The following is a 26,024-nucleotide window of genomic DNA, read 5'->3' on the forward strand; positions in this document are numbered from 1 at the left end:
CTTGAGGCATTTGCTTTGATTCCTCCCATCAAAATATGGGTCTCCATTGCCCTAACCACCTGCCCTTGTTCCTTACTCCCAGCAGGAGCCACTATGAAGTAGAAAGTCAGTTCTTTCCTTACCATGTCCTTAAAGCCTCCAAGGACCGCAGCAGTGATGATGCCCAGGAACAAGCCGACAATGTTGAGGATGGTGGCAGACCAGAGTAGGTGGTAGAGGTGGATGATGTCCTGGCAGCTGCTCACATCAATGTATTCATAGTACCCACCGGTGATCTCCACCCTGCTGCATAGGGAGGAGCACACTACAGTCATTCCCCTCAGCAGCAAGCCATTCCCCCCAGGAATTTGGCTGCCAGGTAGCTCAGCAAAAAGGAAAGTGGGTAGGTGAGGAGCTATTATAATAATCCTCATAGCCATGTACTTGCAGGACAAGACACTAATAAATTAAGGTGTGATTGTTGTTTATCTAAAACAGAACAAAATTTCTTCCTTCCAGAGAAACACTTGTGATCATCATTAACACTAATCCTAGACAGCATTTATTGACACTACGTACCAGGCATAATAATGTTAATTCACATTTTACATATGTGAATTCATTAAATCTATGGTGTGGCTATTTAAATTAACATTAAGTAACAAAGTTCAGTAGGTCAGTCTTGCTAGCCACATTTCAAGTGCTCCATAGCCGCATGTGGCTAGTGGTTACTGTACCAGAAGCATATTTCCATCATCACAGAAAGGTCTATTAGGCAGCACTGTAAAACCTTGCATTATCTGTGAGGTAGATCCTGTCACTGTTCCCATTTTTGCACATGAAGAAAATAAAGCAGAGAGGGGAAGGTTAAGGAATTTGTCCAGGTCATAAGTGGTAAACACAGAATCTGAATTCAGGCTTCATATATTTCTGTCTCCCCTCTCAAAACAAAACAAACCCACAAACAAGTCCCAATAAACAACTAGAACTTAGTTGTTACACAAAACCATAACTATCACCTCTGTGAAAAGGCCTTCCCTGATCACTCTGTCCAAAGTTTTCCCTCATTCAGCCCAGGAATTCTCAATTACACTACCTGCTATGGGCCAGACCACACCTCTGCACACACACACAAATTGATATGTTGAAGCCTTAATCTCCAATGTGACTTTCTAGTTGACCATCCATATCCACAGGTTATGCATCTGTAGATTCAACTAACCATGTGCTGAAAATATTAAAAGGTGGAGGTGGAGCAAGATAGCAACAAGATCCTCTGGTGAGCTTTCTTAACAGACACACCAAATTGAACAGCTAGTAATTGCACCAAACTATCAGCATAAGAGCTAAGGAAATCAGTGAGAGACCATACTATAAGCTTTTAGTATAAAGAAGTGAAATGAGGCATTGAAGAAAGCAGGAAGGAGAGAGTTTCCTGTATCACTTCCCTCAACTCCAAACAGCCCAGAATAGAGAGGGGCACCTCTTGCTTGGGGGAGAGATAATAAAGTCTAAGTCTTAAATTAAAAGCTAGTGTCATGCTCATCACAATAAAATGTAGTTTTGGGCAAAGCTCTACTACCCCTACCTCTACTACTCAATACCTGTGTACTGAGGCTCTAGAAGTGCATTAGGCCAGGAGGCTAGACACAGCCTCTACCAGCTCTCCTCCATCCTGGGACAGCAGAGGAAGGAGCAGGACTCCTGCTGGGAAGCAGGACAGGAAAGCTAACACAGGGTTTTGTCTCAGAGCCTAGTGCCAGGTATTCCATGGTGAGACCAATGGCCCAAACAGAACTGAAGGCCTCAAATGCCGGCCAGAGCTCACAGTCTCTAGACCAGCTCCAGCATTAAGCAGAAACCTGTTCACCTGAAAGACAGACCAAAGTTTCAGCCACACCAGTTCTAGCCTTGCAGTGGGCCTGGGGAACACCTGTCCTGCTCCAGGGACAGTGTAGGTCTCTTTGACTGTGAAACTCAGGTGCAACCCAGCTTAGTGTCAGTCTTGGTGACCAAAGGACTACCTCTACCACTCATCCTCTAACTTCAGATAGCACAGCTATCTCCAAACCAGTACTCACACATGGGCATCAAGAACTGCCCCAGCACTAGGCAGAAATCTGTACCCCAGTTGGACAGGTTCATGTTTTGGCCTGCATCACTTCCAGCTAGTATGTACCTGGTGTATCCCTGAGATTCTGCAGATTCTTATAGCCGTGAGACTCAGGCATGACCCATTTTAGATCATCCTGAGTGGCTAAGTGTCTGCTTTCAACAACAGTATCCCAAACTCAGGCAGCATTGTGTGGTGCAAGATGCCATTCACTGGAGGTAGGACAGGGTAGTAAGCAGAAGACTTTGCACCAGAACTTAGTGTGGGGCTAGTGACGCCTAACCCTGGGCAGATCCTAATGTACCCTATCCCCAGGTCTGCCTGTAGACAAGGCTGCTGTAACTGCTGAAGTGCCAGGGAAAGACACCACCCCAGTCAACCAGACTTCTATTCCAGTTAGTATTGCCTATGGCTGTTGCATTGGTCCAGGGCCATGAGTCCACCTCAGCAACAGGCACCACATAGCAGTGTCTTAACCCAGCGTCGTGCAGGTCTTGGTGGGCTTAAAACCAGGGTATGGTCCAACTTGGGTGCTTTGGTGGTCATGAGTGTGACAATATAGAACCTGGAACTGGTCTATCCAGTGACTCTTCCCAGAGCCAGGCAGAGTCCTGCAGTGTCTTACTACAGGCCTATAAGTGTGGTTGAGGCATCTGGGTCTGCCCTGGCCTCAGGGAGAGGACAGTGGGTAAAGGCTGTACTTTCTAAATACTCTTCTATTTCTTTTGAAATAATACACCATCAAAATATTTGAGAGAAACCTGGGCTCAGATTGCCCTCTAGTATTGAAATAATGACAACATACAGACAGCAGACTCCTAGAAGTCTGGACCTGGGCACAATCTTAGTGCTAAAATAGTGAAAGTAAGTAAAGGTTCAGAGAATATAAGCAGCTTGCCTAGAATTTCTGGAAAGACAGACATATTTTTAAAAATTATAGATTAGGAAGACTGGAACAAATTCTTGATCATTCAAAGCCCAGGTGATGTTGCACAACAATAAGCACTGAAGAGCTTTCAAGAGACCATGAGCTCATCTAGTATGTAAAATAACATGCCATAAACTGACCAGGCAGTAATTAATATGGCAGAACTCTCAGAGAATGTAAAACAGCTATTTTAAGGAAACTCAATGAACTTGGACGAACACAAATGTTTCAATACTCTAACAGAAACTTAAAGAGATGGAAGCAAATTTTAAAAATCAAACAAATTCTTAAACTGAGAAATATGCTCAGCGAAATTAAAAATGTAATAGAAGACAACAATAACAGAGTAGATTCTACAGAAAGAAAAATTGGTGAGCTTGAAGAAAGGCTACTTGGAGGAATGAAATGAAGAGGAATGAGTAAGGCTTATAAGAATTTGGGGTCGTATTAGAAGAGCAAATATTCAGCTTATTGGAGTTCTAAGAAGGACTTGAGAATGTCAAAGGAGTAGAAAGTTTTATCCAATGAAATAGTAATAAAAAATTTCCCAAAGCTAGAGAATAAAAATATCCAGGTACAAGAAGGTCAGGAGTCACCAGTCAGGTGCAACCACTGTGGAAATCAATATGGAGATACCTCAAAGAACTAGGACTAGAGGTCTCATTTGACCCAGCCATCCCTCTGCTGGGTATCTTTCCAAAAGAATTAAAAGAATCGTATCACAGTGATATATGCACACCCATGTTTATAGTGGCACAGTTTGTTATAGCTAAAACTAGGAAACAGCCCAGTTGCCCATCAACTGGAGAATGGATGAAAAAGATGTGGTTATTCAGTTAAATGGAGTACTGATGAGGCATAAAGTATTAGAAACTAGAGTCATTCATAGGTAAATGGATACATATTGAGGCCACACTCTTAAGTGAAATAAATAGGGCACTGATTTGTAAATACTGAATAGTTTCCCTGGTGTGAAAAACTATAATGGTACATAAAATCCTAATGATATAATTGACAATGTGAAATAGGAAGAAAAGGGCTAAAGGTGTAGGGGAAGTGGGTAGGGGGAAGGTAATAACGGAAAAAAATATAAGAAAATGAAAAAATGGAAATAAAGTATTTATAAATAGGGAAGGGAGGAGGGGGTGAAGGGAGGGCAGGGACAAGGGGAAAAATGAGAACCAAGACCTGTCATGTAAAGGTACAAGATCCCAAAGATGAATGTAACTGTACTGTATACCTAAAATGTACCAATAAACGCAAAGAGAGAACAAATAAATTAATAAATAAATAATCAGTGCCTGAGACTGGCCAGAACCTTTGTCAGTTGCACCAGCATTGGTCGTCCTTGTACCCCACTTTCTCTCTCTTAGTTCTGTCTTTTAGGGTTTTTTGTTTTTCGTTTTTGTTTTTGTTTTCCTCTGGCCTGCATCATATACTGGGAAGGATACTAGAACCTAACTGCAGGGGTCTATAGTACAGAGTTAAACTTTATATTAGGCCAAACAGACCTAACAGACATCTACAGAACACTCCATTCAACAGCTGCCAAATTCATATTTTTCTCATCATCACATGGAATATTCTCTAGGATAGATTATGTGATAGGCCACAAGACAAATCTCATTGAATTTAAAGATTAAAATCCTATCATGCACCTTTCCTCACCACAATGCACTAAAACTAGAAATCAATAACAAGAACAACTTTGGAAACTATATAAATATGTGAAAATTAATTTACCTTTGAACAATTAATGGATCAAAGAAGAAATCAAGAAAGAAATTTTTTAAATTAATTTTTTTGGGTTTTTTGAGACAGGGTCTCACTGTGTAGTTGAGACTGACCTGGGACACACTATGTAGTCCAGGCTGGTCTCGAACTCACAGAGATCCTCCTGCCTCAGCCTCCCAAGTGCTGGGATTACAGGCGTGTGCCACCAAAATTTTTTAAATTATTGAAACAAATGAAAACTGACATATTATTCAAATACAAGGACAAAGCAAAAATATCACTAAGATGGAAATGTATAACCATCAATGCCAACAACAAAAAAGAGGAAAGATCTGACAAATAACCTATCACTGCATCTCAAAAATCTAGAAAAGCAAGAACAAAACCCAAAATTGGTAGAATAAAGAAACGATCACAGCAGAAATAAATGAAGCAGAGACTTTAAAAATATTAAAGATCAATGAAACAAATATGTTTTTTTTAAAAAAGATGAACAAAAATAAACAAACTCTTGACTAAGAAAAGGAGAGGAGACTCAAAATCAGAGGTGAAAAGGGAAATATTACAATTGACTCCACAGAAATACAAAAGATTCTTAAGGATTATTATAAATAACTACATGCCAACAAATTTGATAATGTAGAATAAATGGACAAATTTCTTGGCACATGCACCTTACCAAGTGTGAATCATGAAGAAATAGAAAACCTGAATAGATCAATAAAAAGTAACAAGATTGAATTAGTAATTTTAAAAATCCCTATTAAAGAAAAGCCCAGGGCAAAATGGCTTCATTTCTGAATTCTATGAAACATTTAAAGAACAATACCAATTCACTTTAATTTATACCAAAAAGTAGAAGAGGAAAAATATTTCTATATATATTCTATGAAGCCAGCATAACTCCGATACCAGCCAGACAAGGATACAACAAAAAGAGAAAACTATAATCCACCATCTTTTATGAACACAGATGTAGAGATCCTCAACAAAATAATGGCAAACTGAATCCAACAGCACATTAGAAAGATTATTCACCATGATCAAGTAGGATTCATCCCAGGAATACAAGAATTTTTCAGTTTATGCAAATCAATAAACATGATATATCATAGCAACAAAATGAAGGATAAAAAACATGGTCATCTCAACTGCAGTAGAGAAAGCATTCAATAAAATTCAACATTGCTTCACAATTAAAAAACACTGAACATACCTCAACATAGTAAAAGTCATTTGTAATAAGACAACAGCTAATGTTACACTGAATGAAGAAAAGCTAAAAGCTTTCTCTTTGATACAGAATAAATCAAGGATGCCCATTTTCACCACTTTTATTTAACATAATTCTAGAATCCTTGCTAGAACAATTAACAAGAGAAATAACTAAAAGGCATTTAAATTAGAAAAGAAGTCAAATTGTCTCTGTTTATAGAGCATAAGATCTTACATATAGCAAAATACCACCAAAAATCTATCACAATTAATACATAAATTCAGCCAATTTATAGGATACAAAATCAATTTACAAAAATCTGTAGTGTTGCTATACTCAATAACATATCTAAAATAGAAATCAGGAAAGCAATCCTGTTTACAATAGCTACAAATAATAAAATACCTAGTAGTAAATTTAATCAGAGGTGAAAGATCTCCACTACAAAACACTGATGAAAGAAACTGAAGAGGACACAAGAAAAGTAGGCACCTCATAGCCATGTATTGAAAGAATCAACATTGTAAAATATCCATGCTACCCAAAGCAATTTACAGATTCAATGCAATCGCAATCAAAATAACAATGGAATTCTTCACAGATATAGAAAATGCTAAAATTTATAAGAGACCACACACAAAAAAATCTCCAAAACAAATAGCTAAGACCATTGGGAGCAAAAACAACAAAATAGGAGGCATTGCACTACCTGATGTCAAAACATACAACAAACCTGTAGTAATCAAAGAAGCTTGGAGCTAGGTATGGTGGTACACATCTGTAATCCCAGTACTTTGGAAGGCTAGGTAGGAGGATCAAGTTTGAAGCCAACCTGGGCAACTTAGCAGGACCCTGCCTCTAAATAAAAAAGTAAAAAAGGCTGCGGATGTGGCTCATTGCAAAGAACCTGGGTTCAATCCCTAGTACCAAATTGAACAAAACTAAGCATACACTCAAAAATGAAAAATCCAAACAGACAAGTAAAAACCAGCAGGGTACTGACAGAAAAAACCAGACACATAGCAAGCAAAGAAACAAATTAGCAAGCCTAGAAGCAAACCCACACATGTACAACCATCTTCAACAGAGGTGCTAAGTCCATTACATCAGAGGAAGGACAGTCTTTTCAGTAAATAGTACTGGAAAATTGGATGTCTACACGCAGAAGAATGAAGCTAGATCCCTAGCTCTCACCAGTTACAAAGATTAACTCAAATGACTTAAAGAATTAACTGTAAGAAATAAAAATAAGAGAAGAAAACATGGAGGAAATGCTTCAGAATATTCGAATGTGCAAGGATTTTTTTTTGGCAATACCTTACAAGCACAAGAAATGAATGCAAAAATAAACAAATGGCATTACATCAAACAAAACAGCTTCTGCACAGCTAAGGAAACAACAGAGTGAGAAGATAACCTACAAAATGACAGAGAATATTTGCAATATATATATCTGACAAAGAGCTCCAAAACCTCAATATCAAAAAAATCTCAAATAACCCAGCTTAGAAATGGGCAGTAGAACTGGTAGTGAATGTGCATACCTGTAATCCCAGCACCTGGAAGGCTGATTCAAAAGAATCACTGAATTCAAGGCCACTGTGGGTTGCATAATAAGTTCAAGATTTGCCTGACTACAGAGCAAGACCCATCCTCAAAGAAAAACTGACCCCTGCATTGGAGAATAGATCTAAATAGACATTTCTCAAAATAAGACATGCAAATGACCAACAGATGGATGAGAAAATGCTTGACATCAATAATCATTATGGAACTCCAAGTCAAATCAACAATGAGCTACCACCTCACCCCACTTAAAATGGCTATTATAAAACAGACAAAAGAGAGAAATACCATTAGCAAGTGTAGGCAGACCACAGTGAGAAGCCTGTGTGGACCAGAGCAGTGTGGGTGTGCCAGTCTCAACCAGGGCTCTGGTCAGACACCTGCAGCTTGGGCCTTGCCTTGAATGCAGCAACACTGGTATGCAGGCAACAGCAAGAGGCCCACCCAGATACCATCAGTAAGTGGATGCAGACCCCAGCCAGAAACTTGCTCAGACACCAGCAACTTTGGTGCACAGCACCCAACCAAAGGCCCTCCAAGGTAACAGCTACACAGATGGGAAGGGCCCAGCCAGAGACACACACAGATACCATCCCAAGTGTGCTCAGTTTCCAGCCAGAACCCTGCCCAGACAACAGTGCAGTACATGGATTCAGAAGGCCACCATTCTGAAACAAGGAATTAGTGCAGTGGTGAGCAGCAGAGAGAAGGCTTCTCTGAGGCTTGCTGAGAACTGGAGCCCACTGGGAGAACAAAAAGTTGCCTCAGCAAGGGTACAACAGTCTGCATCTGTTGAAATGAGAACATTCATAAACAAGTCTCAAAACCAGACTTCCAGATCACCAAGGCAACCCCAAGTGGCAAGGAAATGGAACAATCTGACACTCAACCCCCTGGACCCCTGAACAGCAACAAAAGAGGATCTGGAAAAAATGAAATCAAAAATAATTTCTCAGATAACAACAGAGATTGTGTCCATAGTGAAAGACATGATTAATGACTAACACAGACACAGATTTAAAAAAATAGAGGATCTGAGGAACATGATGCAATCCCAAAAAAGGAAACAAATGGAATCCATAAAACAGATGCAAACAGATATCCAGGAGATTGAAAACTCCATTGAAAGTTTATGAAGCAGCATGAGCCAATGTGAGGACAGAATTTCAGATATAGAAGACAGGATTGCAATTAGTGACCAGGAAAAGAAAAATTTCTTTAAAAATTCTCTTACTAGGAACCATGAGAAATCAATCCAGCAGCTGCTGGATGATGCAAAGAAGAATAACATAAGACTGATCAGAGTCAATGAAAAAACAGGTGAGAGTGCAAATGGCATTTAAGAAAACTGTTCACCGAAGTAATGGCATAAAACTTCCCAAGCAGGGGAAAAGAATTTGACATACAGATAAGTGAGGCATATAGGACTCCAATTAGCCATGATCAAAAAACATGTACACATAAGCATATAATAGTTAAGATTCCAGAAATCCAACAGAACAAAATCCTACAAAGTAGGTAAAGAAAAGAAACAAATCGCATACAAAGGAAAGCCCATCCAAATCACAGCAGACTTCTCAACACAAGTATTTCAAGCCCTAAAAGAAAACAATCTCCAACTCAGATTGATGTAACCTGCACAGCTATCTTTCAAAATTGATGGAGAAATAAGATAATTTCATGACAAAGACCACCTGAGGAACTTCATGAATACTAAATCAAAAGGTGGTTGTCCAAAATAGACCACATACTTGCTCATAGAAGATGTTTAAGTAAGTGCAAAGTAGTGGAAGCTATTCCCTGTATATTATCAGAACATAGTGCAATGAAATTGGAGATCAATAGCAAAAGAAATCACAAGAATTTCATAAACACATGGAAATTGAACAACACACTTCTGAATAACCAATTGGTCACAGCAGAAATTAAAAAAGAAATCAGACAGTTTCTACAGTTAAATGAAAAAGCCAATACAGCATATTGGAATTATGGGACACAAGAAAAGCAGTCTTATGAGGGAAATTCATAGAAGTGATTACTCATATTAGGAAAAGAGAGTGAATGCAAATAAACAACCTAATGCTGAACCTCAAGCTTCTAGAAAAAAAAGAGCAGGACAAATCCAAAGCTCATACAAGGGAGGAAATTATAAATATTAGAGCAGAAATCAATGCAATGGAGACTAAAAGAACAATACAAAAAAAATGATGCCAAGCGTTGGTTCTTCCAAAGAATAAACAAAATTGACAAACCCTTAGCCAACTTTATCCAAAAAAAAAGAAGAAAAAAGAAAGAAAAGACCCAAATTCATGCAATTAGGAATGACAAGGGTGAAATTACAAAAGACCCAGAAGAAATCCAGGGATCATCAATACCTACTTTGAGAACCTATATGCCAATAAGAGGGAAAACACAGAAGAAATGGAAAGATTTCTAGATACATCTGAATTACCAAAGTTGAATGAAGTGTTGGTGGTATAGTGGTGAGCATAGCTGCCTTCCAAAGTTGAAAGAAGACCTAAAAATTCTAAACAACCCAATATGAATCAATAAAATTGAAAATGTAATTAAAAACTCACCATCTTTAAAAAGCCTGGGTCCTGATAGATTCACGGCTGAATTCTACAAAATATTTTGAAAACTATTGCCACTACTATTTAAACTCTTCAGTGAAATTGAATGGGAAGCAATACTCCCAAATTCATTCCTGGAAGCAAGCATCACCTTGATCCCAAAAGCAGACAAAGACCCAACTGAAAAAGAAAACTATAGGCCAATTTCTTTACTGAGTATAGATGCAAAAATCCTCAATAATATATTGGCAAACAGAATGCAAAAGATCATCAAGAAGATCATACACCCTGACCAAGTGGGATTCATTCCAGAGATGAAGGGATAGTTCAACATACACACACAGAGTCAAGAACAAAAACCATATAATCATCTCAATAGATGCAGAAAAAGCATTCTACAAAATCCAACACTAATTCATGATAAAAACCCTACAAAAACTTGGAATAGATGGTCTCTACCTCAACTTCATAAAAGCCATTTATGAAAAACCAACAGCCAATATCATACTCAGTGATCAATAACTAAAATCCTTCAACTGACATCAGGAACAAGCAAGGATGCCCATTATCACTACTCCTGCTCAATATAGTTTTGGAAAGATTAGCCTCAGCAACTAGACAATAGAAAGAAATAAAAGAAATACAGATAAGAAATGAAGAATTTAAACTGTCATTATTTGCAGATGACATGAAGACCTCAAGAACTCCACCAAAAGTCTTCTAGACTTAATAACCAAATTCAGTAGAGTAGCTGGATACAAGATCAACACACAAAAATCAATAGCTTTCCTGTACATGAACAACAGACTCACTGAAAGAGGAACTGGAGAAATAACTCTTCAAAATAGTATAAAAAAATGAAATACCTAGGAATCATCCTAATGAAAGAAATCAAAGACTTCTACTCTGAAGACGATAGCACTCTGAAAAAAGAGATCAAAGAGGATATCATTAAATTCAAAGACATCCCATCCCTTGCTCCTGGGTAGAAAGAACCAATATAGTGAAAATGACCATACTTCCAAAACTGCTATATAGATTCAATGCCATCCCAAATGAAATTCCAGCAGCATGTTTAACAGACCTTGAGAAAACAATCCAAAAATTCACTTGGAACCAGACAAGACCTAGAATAGCAAAATCCATTCTAGGTAACAAAGACAATATGGGGTAACATAATCCCCAACTTGAAACTATACTACAAAGCTACTGTGATAAAAACAGCATGGTACCGGCAAAGAAACAGATCTGTGGATCCGTGGAACAGGTTAGAAGATTCAGACACAACTCCAGACAGAGCCACCTCATCTTTGAAAATGGAGCCAGACACCCTCAATGGAGGAACAATAGCCTCTTTAAGAAATGGTGCTGGAAAAACTGGGTTTCAACTTGCCAGAGATTAAAATTAGACCTATATCTCTCACCACATACTAAACTAAAATCAAAATGGATTAAAGTTCTAAATATTAAAAGAGAAACACTAATCTTCTGGAAGAGAGGTTAGGTAGAACTCTTCAAGACATTGGCGTAGGAAAAGATTTCATGAGCAAAACCTCAGTTGCACGTGAACTAGCACAAAGAATCAACAAGTGGGATCCCTTCTTATAAAAAGCTTCTACTATCTAGAATATATAAAGAACTGAAAAAAAATCAACCCTCCAAAATGCAAAGACCCAATAAAAAAATGGGCATCTGAAATGAACAGACATTTCTCAAAGAAGTACAAATAGCAAATAAAAATATGAAAAAAATGTTCAACATTACTGGTCATTTATGAGATGCAAATGAAAACAGGACTGAGATTCCACCTCATCCTAGAAAGAATGGCTGCTATCATGACATCAACCAACAACACATGCTGGCGGGGATGTGGGGAAAAAGGAACCCTTCTCCACTGTATGTGGCAGAGTAGACTGGTGCAGTTACTGCAGAAATCAGTATGGAGACACCTAAAAATGTAGGATCAGAGGACCCATTTGACCCTGCTATTCCCCTGATGGTTATTTTCCCGAAAGAAATAAAAGAATCATACCATAGCAATATATGTGCGCCCAAGTTCATAGTGGCACAGGTTGTAATAGCTAAAACTTGGAAACAGCCCAATTGCCCATCAACTGGAGACTGGATAAAGAAAACGTGTGTTTTTTTTTAATAGAATACTACTCAGGCATAAAGAATGATAAACTAGAGGCATTTATAGCTAAATGGATGCACATTGAGACCATACTTTTAGGTGAAATAAAAAGGACACACACATTTAAATACTGAATAGTTTCTCTGGTGTGAGAAACTGAAAGTGTAAATAAGGATCAAAAAGTATACTAGATAATGTGAAATAGGAAGAAAAGGTGCAAAGGAGAAGAGATAGTAGGAGGGTGTAGGGGAAAGGAAAGAAGGTAAAAGAATAAATATGAAAAAAGGAAATATGGAAACAAAGTCTTTGTAAAAACAGGGAGGTATGGAGGGATTGAATGGAGGGCAGGGGAATGGGGAAAAAATAAGAACCAAGATATATTATGTAAAGGCACAAATCCCCAATAATAAATGTCAGCATATTGTATACCTAAAATGTACCAATAAAATTAATGAATAAAAAAAGACAAAAGATAACAAGGGTTTGTGAGGAAGTACATGACTGGTAGGAATTTAAATCAATATAGTCACTTTGGAAAACAGTATGGATGTTCTTCAAAAAGTTAAAAATAGAATTATCATACAATCCAGCAATTCCATTAATATAAACTAAATCAAAATGTCAAAGAGATATCTGCTCTCCCATGTTCTCTGTGGCACTACTCACAATAGACAAGAATTGGAAACATGTACATTAATTGATGAATGGGTAAAGATGTGATACCCATACAGAATGCAATACTATTCAGCCATAAATAGAATGAGATCTTTTTACTTGATGCATGGATGGTATTGGAAATCATTACATTAAGTGAAGGCAAAAAAGTCAAGTACCACATTATCTTACTTATCTGGACTCTAAAGAATTTGTGCGCTATAGTCAACATGCAGATGTCTCTTCTGTCAATGTTAATCATTTAGATTCATATAAGTAAACTAGAGATGATTTAAAGTATGCAGAGGCCTGTGTGTAGGTTATATGAAAATATTATGCCATTTTATATAAAGGATTTGAACAATATCTACTGATTTTGGGATCGGCAAGAGAGAAAGCAGGTGGAACCAATCCTCCACCAATACCAAGGAATGACTGACATGACTGTATTTATAGAGAGGGCTTTTAGAAGATAATTATGGTTAAATGTGGTTTTCAGCGTGGGGTCCTCATCTGATAGGACAGATAGCCTTATAAGAGGAGGAAATCTAGAGAGCTCTCAGTAGAACCCAACTCTGCTGGCACTGATCTTCAGCTTTCCAGGCTCTAAAATTGTGAGGAAAAATTTTGCTGTTCAAGCCACCTGGTCTACAGTATTTTGTTGTGACAGCCTGAGCAGATTAATACATTCCTTTTCTATAAGCTCTCTTTAGCTATTCATTCCTATGAGGAATTAGCTTCTTGACATGTCTCTTTCATTGTCTGCCCAACCAACTTGCACCTGAGCTCCGTGAGGGAAGGGTTTTAGGTCATTTTGTTCACTGCTATGCCTGACACATATTTGGTGTCACACAAATACCTATTTAATTAATTAAATGAAAGTTCCTATCTTCATGGATCTTGCAAGGTCGTTTATCAGTTTGGCCACTGAAATTGATATTGTATTTGAAACATTGTTCCTGAAATTAAACTCACAATTAAATGCTCCATATTAGGACAGCTATTAAAAATAACTTCCCTGTTATAAGAACACCAAAATTGAAGGGGGAAAAAAACGCAAAGGATAATCTCTGAAATGAAGTGGGGAGGAACTATTTGTGTAAGAAAAGAAAGGAAGGAAGGAAGGAAGGAAGGAAGGAAGGAAGGAAGGAAGGAAGGAAGGAAGAAATGAAAAGACTTTTGAACTTTATAAATAGGTTTCTTGGAGGAATTAAAATTAGTGTGATTATAGGACCAACTGTATCAGAATCTTCAGTATCTCTATGTGTGTCTGCCTGTCAGTGTGCTGTATATATGCACGAGTGTCTCTGTGCCTGTGTCTTCAGGAAGATAATTAAACATACAGAATCCTAGGCCCAGCACAGTTATACAGAACCTGGCAGAATCTCTGGGGATAAAGCTCAAGAATCTGTGTTAGCAAGCCCACCAATGCTGGAGACCCACTGTTTTCAACAGTAAGCTTCTATAGTGGAATTTTAAAGATGTTGAAATGCCTCCAAATTGCAGTTGGATTTCTGTACTGTAAGGAACATGCTTGAAGAGCGTACTCATAAGCATAAGTCTCCTGTGAGTTGGCACTGTACTAGGTTTTGGGGGTGGAACAGGGAGCATATACAGATTACTTATTGCCCCCCCAAGGCATAGCTGTATAAAGACCTCTAACAGTGCAGGCCTATGTGTAAAGGTTGAATGGTACAAGCAGAGGCAGTGTAGTGTCCTGGAGGTCTGCTTCTGACATCCTTCAGATTATCTTTGCTTACCTCCTAAAGCAATTAGGGTGGACTGGCAGTATAAACAGACGGATGGCATGCCATAGCAGACTCTGGAGTTAAACTGCATTCAAGTCCTGGCTCTGTCACTTATTTGCTGTCTGACCCTAAACAATTTTCTTAACCTCTCGGTGCCTGGAGGATTTAATGAGAACATGTATGAAAGTAGTACTCCAGCCCATAATAAGAGCTCCCAACAAAAGTTGTAGCTACATCTTGTCTCTTCTAAGAGTCACCATCCGGCAGCGTTGTTCAAAATGTAATCCTGTGCTTAATTAAAGGCATTAATGCTTTAAAGGTGTAGATCTCAACATGGAACTAGGTGAGTCATTCATGTAAAAGTAATTAATAACGTTGGGCTGTGGGTGTGGCTCAATGGCAGAGGGCTTGGTTAGCCTGCATGAAGCCCTGGGTTCAATCCCCAGAACTGCAAAGAAAATAAATAATTTTGGAGAAGATATGTTTGATTTCAATTTGATTGGGTTCAGCAGCTATTTAAAATTTTAAAAGGACTCATAAAGCAATAGAAAAATACTTAGCTATGGTGTGGGTTTTAGCAAATTAATGCGGTTTGTTTCTGAGATTCATGATTCCTTCTGGTCCACTCTTTGGGTAGTTTCCTCTAAAACTGCATCTTTTGCCTTCTCACTACCCCAACCTTCATGCATCCAAGGCTGCCAGGCCCCCTGGAGACCCTACTGTTGTCTGATTGCTCTTCCCTAAACACTTCCTCAACTATGCCATTCACTTAATCAAAACCTTTCCATGGCTCCCAATTGTGTCTCTCTCACTGCCTAGCTGAGTGGTAGAAGTGTTAAAGATCATAGGTAAATACTCAGTGAATGAGTAACTGAGTGTAAAGGCTGATTGTTGCATTGATAATTGATTGCCTAATTTGGCCTCCACCTCCTGGCTGTCAACTTGGTGGGTGGGCCTGGAGAAATGTAACCTCTCTGTCTTTCAGTCCCCATTTGACAAAGGAGGAGGAAGCAGATCTTGGATAAGGCAGGAAGGCGCCCTCTACTTTTCAGTGGGGGCCTAGAACCACTCAACAATTCTTGGTGGGTAGGCAGTGGTAAGGTATCACTGCTGTGCAGCTCTCTTCCGTAGCATGTACTCTGTACATTCTTTAAGTTCCCCTCCCCTATAATGCACCTGCTAAATTTAGTTCCTTAAGGACAAAACTACTATGTCTGGTTGATACCTATGCTTTTAGAATATCTCTGGCACATAGTGGGTGCTTCATAAAAGTTTATCAAATGAAGTAATGAATGGAAGTAAGCTGTGTACTTTCATTTTTATTACTGGTGGAAGCAGTTCACAAACCACCCCATTTCCTTTCATTTCCTTTAGGCCACACACTGAAAACCAGTGATATTGACTTGACCTCTCCAAAGATGAGTGAGTAGATGATTGCTAAAGATTCTCTGAAAGGCAGCCACGGAGGAGCTGTGCTTTAGAGAAAGCCACCTTCCTGCACAAAACTAAATGGTATAATCTGTGTTTGGCATTAAAACCTCACTGCCCCTGATGTCAAAGAAGGTCTGTGGATTCGAGGGGACCGTAGAAACTCTGTTTCTGTAGCACTGTACAAGTGACTGCCTGATGTTTTGTTCCCACTTTTTTTCTTGGCCTCCTTTCCAGGAAATGGACTGAAAGAGCTGGCAATTGATTAAAAATAGGCTTTATGTGAGGAAAACAAATACGCATTCGGCAAAATTAAAGTCTCCAAGCCTCAGAATGCTTGCTGTTAGCTATATTTGATTCTTGTATTTAGGTCTCATTGGCTCTGACTGGAAAAAGCCTTGGGTCAAGGAAAAACTTTTCCCTCCATTATGGGACCAGCCCCTCTTCAGTCCCACGGCCTGGGTTTATGACCTGAGGGAAAGCTAAGCAAATCCTTTTCTTTTGACTTTGCCTGTGGAATCTTGGCACTGCAGACTAGGGAAAGGACATTTACAGATGCCTCGGACTGGTCTCCAGGCTTGAAGTAGGCAAAAGCCATTTATAGGTTAAAGGTCTTAAAGAGCAGTGTTTCCAAGACCTCTACCAGTTGCCTAGTCCAATATTTTACTTTTCTGGTGAGAAGAAAGCTCTTTTAGTTCCTTTTTGCCAAATATCACTCCCTCTTTATCAGCCCTGAGATGGAGTCAGGGGATCCAGATAAGATTAAATCATGTTTCCTATCCTTTGGGAGCCCATAGTTTAACACAGCTCCTCGTAATATCCTTTTATTAATTTCAACACTGGGGTAACTTGCTTAAAGAAAGTAAGATGGTGGGGCCGAGCATTTAGCTCAGTGGTTCGGTGGCCTGCCTTGCAAGCGCAAGGACCCGAGTTCAATCCCCAGTACCAAAAAAAAAAAAAGAAAGTAAGATGGTTATTATGAAGTTCAGGTTGATAGGAAGATAAACTGGGTTTGAGCCTCCGCTCTCAAAACAAGAAAATATATTTCACCTGAGGGCTGAGCTACATGCAATTTAGTATTTGATATACTCAATCTTTTTACAGAAACACACCCATTGCCAAAAGAAAAATGTGTCTGCAAGGAATCACTTTTAGCTCTCTCTGTGGGCCTCTTCTCTCCTCCAAATCTCAAGCCCAACTCCAGTCAGCTTTCAGCCTCTACCCTAGGAGGTCAAGAAATAGGAATGAAGAGGGAGACAGGTGAGATGAGAGCAGCAAGGAGAAAAGTAAGATGACAGAAGAAGGGGTAGATGAGGGAGGACATAAAAAGAGGGAAAGGTGGAACACGTGAGGGAGGGATACAAGGAAGTAAAAGAAAAGGTAGTTGATGTACAACCTCAACTCCCTTAGGACCTATTTTATATCCCTTTGATCATTTTTGGAAGTATGGGCTCAGGAAGTATAATCATAGCCAGTTCTCAATCATCACTACTAAGGAGGGAAGTCCCTTGCAAGTGTTAGTTATTAAAAGATGAATAATTGAAACCTAGATGATCCCTAAAGCTCATTTGAGTCTAAATTTCTTTTCCTTCATGGCCAAACCTTTCAAATGAAACGCTACTGGTGTTAGCAAAGAATGTAAAGGGCTGGATGAATTCTTCCTGCCCCTTTTCCTCACTTCTAGCCTGTTAGGTCTTAATTCTCACACCAGAGAACCTGGACCCTAAATACCAAGAGTAGGGAATACATGAGAGGAAGAGGCTGGCTCTAGTTGCATCCAGCCCCCTTGGCCAGTCCCTCCTTTACTCCCTCTCTCCCTTGGCCTTGACTGTCCTGCACTGAGTCTGAAAAAAAATATGTGCACGGGGAAGCACTGGGTGATGATTCCCCGTGTGTGTGTGTGGGGGGGGTCCTCTCATACTCTGCAGCATCTCCTCACACATATTTATCAATTCCACCTTCTAAATAGTTTTTAAAGATTTTCTGCTTTCTATGACCCCAAAAGCACCTTAATCTAGTCTTCACTCTATATGGCCTGAATTATTGCTATGGCCCCCTAAGTAATTCAATTTTAACTAGTCAAGTCTATCCTTTATGCCGTACCCTTCAATGGTGCCTAGCTGCCTAGGTTATCACGTCCAAAGACATTCTTAAGGCAAATAGACTGTCCACCATCTGACCTCTGGACACAGCTCTGCCTCACCTCCTCTCGCACCTTCTGTAACTCCTCCTACTCCTCATCTCCAGACAATTCTCAAGCACATCATCATACTTCCACCTCCTGTTGGTTTGTCTCCTAACTTCTTACCTATCTTTTATGCCTCGGTTTCCACATGACCTCCTCCTTGGCACTCACATTCCCCTGTGGACTCTGACTGTCATTCACTGAGGCTGACAGTCCCCACTGCACTCATCACTCATCACCTTACATTGCTCTTGATTATTCATATGTCTGTCTGCTCTACTACTATGTGAGCTTCCCAGTGACAATCTTGATATTCCCAATACTTAAATACGTTTTGAGAGAAAGAATAAATGATATTTCAGCAATTGAAGGGTTATACCAGAATTAGCACAAACCCTGTTCTGCTTCAGGACCTTTTGATGTTATCTCTACTTGAATCACTCTTTCCCTAACTATCCAGTATTTGGGCTGCCCTCTCATTGTATTTGGGTATCTGTACAATGTTTTCTCCCTTTCCCTAGCTATCTATTCTAACACACACACACACACACACACACACACACACACACACACACACGCACACACACATCTTCATCAATACCTGTTTACCTCTCCAGCTTAACTTTGCTTCAGGGCTCTAATCACTACCTGAAGATAGATAGATGATAGATAGATAGATAGATAGATAGATAGATAGATAGATAGATAGATAGGTTAGATAGATAGATAGATAGATAGATAGATAGATAGATAGATAGATGATAGATAGATAGATAGATAGGGTTTGACTGTCTCTCCTATTAGAACATAGGCTATATGTGGCAAGAACTTTTGTTTGTTGTGGCCTAAAACAGGGCCAGGCACAAAGAAGGTGCTCTATAACTGCTTTGTTGAATGTTGCTGATTTTGGACACAGACAGAAGTGGCTTTCACTCCTACATCTACCATCTTCAAATTCTGAGTGACCTCGGGCAGTTGTCTCTTTCCTCTGAGCTTCATTCTTCTCATCTATAAAATGGGGACAGTTCTGCATATCTCATAGGTAAAAATTAAATGAGATCAAGTACAGTAAGTCCCCAACTTACAAATGAAATGAGCTCCATTCTGGGACAATGTTCATAGGCTGACAAACTGAGTCTTAATGCAGTACACCTGTGAAAGTTCACAGACTTATGGTATGTGAAAATACATGGCATGATTCCCGGCACAGAGAAGGCAGGCAATAGCTATTGAGTGAAATCCCTTTAAAGAAAAATGTGTTCTACTTCTCTAACCCCTACCATACACCCATCACCGCCCTTGGCTCTTCTGGTCTCCACTGTAATCAAGCCATTCTTCTTTCAGCTCAACACTTACTTGCCACAGTTGTAGAGGTCACAACAGAAGCAGGTGTTACCCCGGATTCGAGGTGTGCAGAATCCACGGCTGAGGTGAGGGCAATTCACCTAGGGTACAGAACAGTTGGAGAGATGAGCTAGTGGTGAGTGGGAGGAAGGACCCTCTGAGATTGGAAATGCAAGTTAGTGACTGATGAAGACAGTAACGGTGGCTGTGAAATGAACACACCCGCATATGAGAGGGATGGAACTGGGCAGGGAGGTGGCCAAAGTAGTGTATGACGCAAGTCACTGTGTAGCTGCACTTGTGTTCAGCCTCAGCCATAGCCCTCAGTGCCCCATCCCTGAAGGGTGGAGATGGAGAGGAGAAAGGATGAGTGGACGGACAGATGGAAGCACAAATGAACACTAGGTCATCAGGGGAGGGGAAATTGGGAAACAGCAGGAGAGAAGAACAGGTGAGAAGGAAGACAGAGGGGCCATCACATGCACTCTGAAGTACAATAATACCTCTCTAGCTGACTGGGTAAGGTTCCTCATAACCCTCGTGGAAGGAGAATTTTTGGCTGAGGAACTTATGACCTTACATAGGAAAAATAGGGTTAGGGTGTCCAAGGTTACAAGTGCAAGTTATAAGTGAACCTGTGGAAGTCATTGCCATTTTTACAGTCACCAGATTAACACAAGAAAGCCACCACAATGAAATCAAGAGAACAGCAATAACATTTAAAACATTTTGAGTTGGCAAAATATTTTTAAAACTGAAAAAAATTCCATTCACCATCACTCTCGTTGGAAAGGAAATTTCCAAGCTCCCTCCCTGATACGAATGCAATGAAGTGTTTGCGTTTGTTTTGGTTTGCTGTTGAGAATATTCACAGTAAATAGACACTCTTTTCTATACTGGGTCCTTCATCTAAATGTTCACAGCCTTTCTGATTAGCTGTTAGTACATATACATTTCTATTCTTCCTTTCTAACCAAAGAATAGTTAGAAAAATGGTACATTTGTGGTTGGTATAGCAAAAAGGAGGCAAGTGGATAGAAGACCCATAATAAAAGTGTTTGCTGGGCCAGGGATGTAGTTCAGTGGTGCCACCACCTGCCTTGCAAGTGCAAGGTCCCAAGTTCGATCCCCAGTACCAAAAAACAAAATAAAAGTGTTTGCTATGTTATCTCAAGAGTAGGACTATCACTCTTCTCAACTCCAAGCACACCATTCACATTGTATTTTATATAAAATGGCTTCCCCTGAAGTTATGCAATACAGTGGCTTCCTGTGCCGTTTTGCCTTCACTTGCTTTCCTTTTCTCTTCCCAATCACAAGTTTGTCATTTTTCTATTCTGAGACCAGGCTGACTTTCAACATGAGGTTCATAGAGGAATAAACTGTCAAGGTTCCTGGAAACACAGGTAGAGTTTCATGTGAAGGACTCCCTGGGTTGGGGAGGAATTATGGTGTACTGAAATGAAAGCTCTCCAAAAATGACCTGCTGCCCCTGCCCATTGCCTCCCATTCTGTCAGAGGTAACATGAAGCAGGAGAGATATGTGGGCAGGAAAGAGATACCCTTATGTGCCTACTCAAGCATAATTAGGCTGGCCTCCTGGGGTTGTCATGAGAGGAACTAGGCTGACAGTTGACCTCTCTAGAGTCTTCAGGCAGACCAGACTGGTCAGTTACACTAATCTAGCCTCAGTCTTCCCATGTTTATAGGTCAGGCTCTCCATCCTTAATCCAGACCTAGTGTGTGGTGGGGCTCCCATCTTTCTTCTAGCCAGGCACCAAGTCCAGGCAACTAAGTCATCATCCACCAAGATCACAAAGATGGGGGCGGGCTTGGCCCTATGACCTCTCTTTTGTCCCTCTTGGAATCACAGCCATATACTGAAAGGCTTCTGAGTGGGGTTCTAGGGGCAGCCTGTGACCTCAGAACAAGATAAATCTGATCAGGTATCATGATGTTCCAGCCTATGAATTACATAGTATTGTGTGCTGACCCACTGAACGAATCTGTTAAAGACACCTCAAAGTAAACCTTAGACACATAAAAAGAGCAAAAGAAATGAGGTTTCAGGTAAAACAGGAGACTTCCTTAGGAGTAAAGACATTCTGCTCATTCTGGCTCACCTCCTCAGCTTCCTTCTGAGACGTTTTCGGGACATAGTGACACCGGTTAGCATAGAGTGGTTTCAGATCCTGGTAAGGGAAAGACCAAACCAATAGGATTTCGGCTTTGGAAAAATAAAACAGCAGGATTTAAAATATTTGTACACACAAACACCAGAGCAGGCAGTGAGTTAGGTTAATTTCTAAAAGTTGCCCATCTAGGGAGTCTGACAATGTAAAGATCAGACAACAGTGTTTGATAACTGCTTTATATGGGGTTACTTGGTTAATGAGAAATTAGGAAACTGATTTGAGAAATTAGTTTCTTGAAATTTCCTTTCTGGTTTTCTTTTACTTCTAGTCTTTGTCTTCTTGCAAACAGTCCCCAGGCAACATGATTTAAAGTCCCAGGTGCTGTGAACACAGCTCCAACAATGAGGTCTCATTATCACCTGGGGACAGCACTAGAGCTAGCTGACTTATACTCCCTGCTGTCCTTTCCACAGCTTTTTCCTGAGCGAGAGCTCAGGATTCAAGCCCTTGGAGGAAGGGCGGCTCTGAGAGTGATGTGGATTTTAATTCAACTGAACTAGGAGCCATTTTTACTCACCTACACAGATTAGATATAGCCAGTTAGCTCCAAAAAGACTACTAATGCCCAGAAAACTAGCAGGCAGCTCAAGGACAGTTGATTTACCCTACTGGTTTAGCCAGCTTCCTGGTGAGGGAACTTTCAGCATGTGTTTGGGGAAGAACTAAGACACAAACCAGGGCTGCCAGGAAACCTGTAACTAGGGGATACAATTCACCTTCAGGTAGGGGGCTTCTGCCAAAGGCAGGTTGGGGCAGAACAATAGTTTATGCAAACTCACCTTAGGGGTTTGGTCAAGAACCCAGGCAGAGGGAATTGAATTTTGGCCTCTTCTTTCTGTCTTCACTTGCCATTTCCAATCCTTGTGGGTACTTTTTCTCCCTCACACATGTGACTGAGAATTTCCTGTACTAAACATCCAAGGGCCTTTTGCCTCTAGCCAGTGCCCCCATCAAGGACCTACGACTTTCCATCCACTACTTCTTTCTTTGAGCCTCCTGGTTGTTCAATGTTCTGCAAGTACATTGCCCTGTTAGTTCAGCCTGGAGTCAGGCTAGAAAGGAGAGGGTTCTCATACTCATAGCTGACAAGGTTTATTTTCCATTTGGGGGGAAAGCAGAGTTATTACCACCTTGCTAGAAAAGAGGCTTGATATGCTGGTCATAGTTCTCCCAACCTTCCTGGGATTTTTGTTTTTGTTTTTGTTTTGTAATTTTTTTAAAGACAGGGTCTTGCTATGTAGTTCAGGCTGGACTTGAACTTACTATGTAGCCACAGTTGGCCTCAAACTCAAGAAGACCTCCTGCCTCAGCCTGCAGAATACTGGGATTACATGCTTGTGCCACCATACCCGGTTTTGGAAAAAGCATTCATCCACCAACTTCCTTAAATGAAGACAGACATCTGTGATGATAGCCCATTTGCTCCTTCTGGCTGCTATTCTTCATTACTACCCAGAAAAGGAGCAAGAACAGGTAATTGGGAGGTGAGAAAAGGTCATTCAGCCAAGATTTTTTACCTTTCTTGCCTGACAGGGCCATCAACTTTAGTAAGAAGAGATGGAAAGGGAAACTGCTTCATATTCAATGTTCCAGGGCCTCTCAGGGTACATTATACCCATTATTGGACTGCATCCACACTCGAATGCTGAAAAGTAAATTACTATTCTATATATTTGGAAGAGAAAGAAACCCTAGAACAAGAAAGTAAAATTACTTTCCTAGCTAGTTAATAGCCGTAGTAGGGAGAACAGGAAGGAAGGAAGTACAAGACCAGAACAAGAAGAAATGAGACACATATAGGGGAATATGTAAGAGATTAGGTCTTGAGAGGAAGTTCAGGTTCACTCAAGGCCAAAGGAACAGGGCACAGTGATATTACAGGACCTCAATAACAGAACAGGCTGACTCTAACCCACCGAAGCTGTACTAGGATCCAACTGTGCCTTTCATGTAAGTTGTTTAACAAATGTCACCATAGATTAACAAAGCCTTCTTCCTTAAATCCCTGGGTGTCAGTGAAGACTGCCAGAAGTCTTAGGGTGGGTACAGTGTAAACAGAAACATTTCTTAAAGATTAATCTAGCCTTACCCCAAGTCCCTGAATCAAATACTGTAGTGCAAGTCACTAATGCAGGACATACAGAGGGCCTAGACTCAGGGGCAAGGAGGTGGTCATAACAGGAAAATAAGCAAAATTTGGATTTCTGCCATTGCCTTTCACTGAAGCTAATGATAAAAAATGTTAGGAGTGTCATGGAGATACAAACTAAAACTGTGAGATACTGATTCATAGCCACTAGGATGGCTAGATGCAACTAGACCCACTAGACTCAAAATTTTAGATAATTGAGGGCCGAGGATTTAGTTCATTGGCACAGGGTCTGACTCACAAGCACAAGGTCCTGAATTCTATCCCTGGCACCAGAAAAAACAATGAGAATAATGGTGAGATTGTATCAGAATTGTCACACAATGCTGAAGAAAATATAAAATAGTGCAACCAGTTTAGAATACAGCCTAAGAGTTCCTCAAACAATTAGAAATAGTTATCATATCTTAGCAATTCTACTCCCTGGTGAAAACGAAGTGGAAATGAAAATATATGTCCAGAAACCTGTAATAAGAGTTTATAGAGGAATTATCCATAATAGCAAAAAGATAGAAACAATACAACTGGTGAATGGACAAACAAAATGTGACATATTTCCACAAAGGTCATAAAAAGGATTGAAGCACTGATACTTGCTATTGCATGGGTGAAACTTGAGAACATTAATGTTAAGTGAAAGAAATCACACAAGAGCACATATTATAACATTGAAATTAAATGTCTAGAATAAGGCTATTTTTAGCAAAATAAAATAAATTAGTGGTTGCTTAGAGATGGAGAGGGTGGGAGAAAAGGGAGGCGATCGATATGAAAAGGGCATGGGATTTCTTTTTGAGATGATGAAAATGTACAACTGACTATGATGATGATTGCATATAATTGTAAATATAACAAAAACTACTGAAAAAAATCTAACTGAGTAGGTTATACATGGTATGAACTATATCTCAATAAAGTTGTTTAAAAAAAACAGGAGGGAAAGAAGGAAGCCATTTTAGTTCATGAGGCCATTAAAATCTACTGCAGGCTTCTTAGCCACTGGGCCTATGTTGCCATGGAGACTGCCTCAGAGTGAACATTGCTTGTCAAACATAGATAATAGTGGCTGCCCTATATATCTCACAGGACTGCTGTGGGCCTCAAATGAGATAACAGATATGAAGGCACACTGAGAAGCTAAATGCACTACACAAAACAAGTAATCAGTGTTATTAAGATGGCTCTTGTGGCCCGGCATGCTGGCACATGCCTGCAATCCCAGCTACTTGGAAGCTGAGGCAGGAGGATCACAAATTCAAGAATAGCCTAAATAACTTAGCAAGGTACTGTCTCAAGATATGAAAGGGCTGAGGGTGTGGCTCAGTGATAGAGCACTTGCCTAGCACATGTAAGGCCCTGACTTTGATGCCCAATACTGACAAAAAAGGATGGCTCTTCCCAAATACAAAGTTGTATGCATATTATGATTGACTGCAACCATGTTAGAAAAATAGGCATGGAATAATATATGTAATCATGGAGCAATATGCATAAACAGTAAGAATTGCTACGTAGAATTGCTATAGGCAGTAGAGTTGTGGATGTGAAGAGTTACTGTTGTCATTTGTTCTTTTAAGCAGAAAATATGGAGGAAAATGACTGCTCTCAGTGAAATCAGAAGGGATAGGTCTCATAGGAGGGCTTAGATTTATATCTTAGGTCTTGAAAGAAAATCAGGCAAAAAGTCTCTTATTTATCCCCTGTCCAGAAATTATTTCCTGAGATGCCGTTTTAGAGACTGTTTGGGTGAGAGCACTGATCACACAGGTTCCTTTAACATTAACAAATGAGATACTGACACTTCAGCCCAGAGGGAGGTCTGAGAAGGAGTTGGAATTGAAATAATGATGTCTCAAATCATCCTGACCCAGATCCAACCATACCCATGATACTCCCTCGGGACCTTAACAATTAGCCAGTGATTACAATAGAATAAAACATCATTCAACCCACAGACATTCTGATAATACAGTTTCGCTCTAATTCAATTATTTTAGGAAACAATTTCAAAATTTTATGAGATATTTTCATTTTCAAGATAGTTTCAACTGAAAATAGTGACTGAATTTATTGCGGGA

General features: G+C 39.8%; 1 protein-coding gene across 2 annotated transcripts in view; it reads right to left on the reverse strand.

The window, feature by feature from the left end:
- The window catches only part of Tmem255a (transmembrane protein 255A), a 66,001-nt gene that overhangs the window by 21,388 nt on the left and 18,589 nt on the right, over positions 1-26,024 (reverse strand). Inside the window, exons 5-8 of one of the 2 annotated variants that reach the window (XM_010629577.3) lie at positions 21,726-21,794; positions 20,106-20,177; positions 19,615-19,703; positions 123-285 (exon numbers count right to left, since the gene is read on the reverse strand). In XM_010629577.3, the coding sequence (XP_010627879.1) occupies positions 123-285; positions 19,615-19,703; positions 20,106-20,177; positions 21,726-21,794 (393 nt within the window). The remainder of the gene's footprint in view (positions 1-122; positions 286-19,614; positions 19,704-20,105; positions 20,178-21,725; positions 21,795-26,024) is intronic. The other variant, XM_010629578.2, reaches the window with a different exon arrangement.

The sequence above is a fragment of the Fukomys damarensis genome, unplaced genomic scaffold (genome assembly GCF_012274545.1).
Source record: "Fukomys damarensis isolate Sample0158 unplaced genomic scaffold, DMR_v1.0_HiC HiC_scaffold_39, whole genome shotgun sequence".
Lineage (NCBI taxonomy): Eukaryota > Metazoa > Chordata > Mammalia > Rodentia > Bathyergidae > Fukomys > Fukomys damarensis.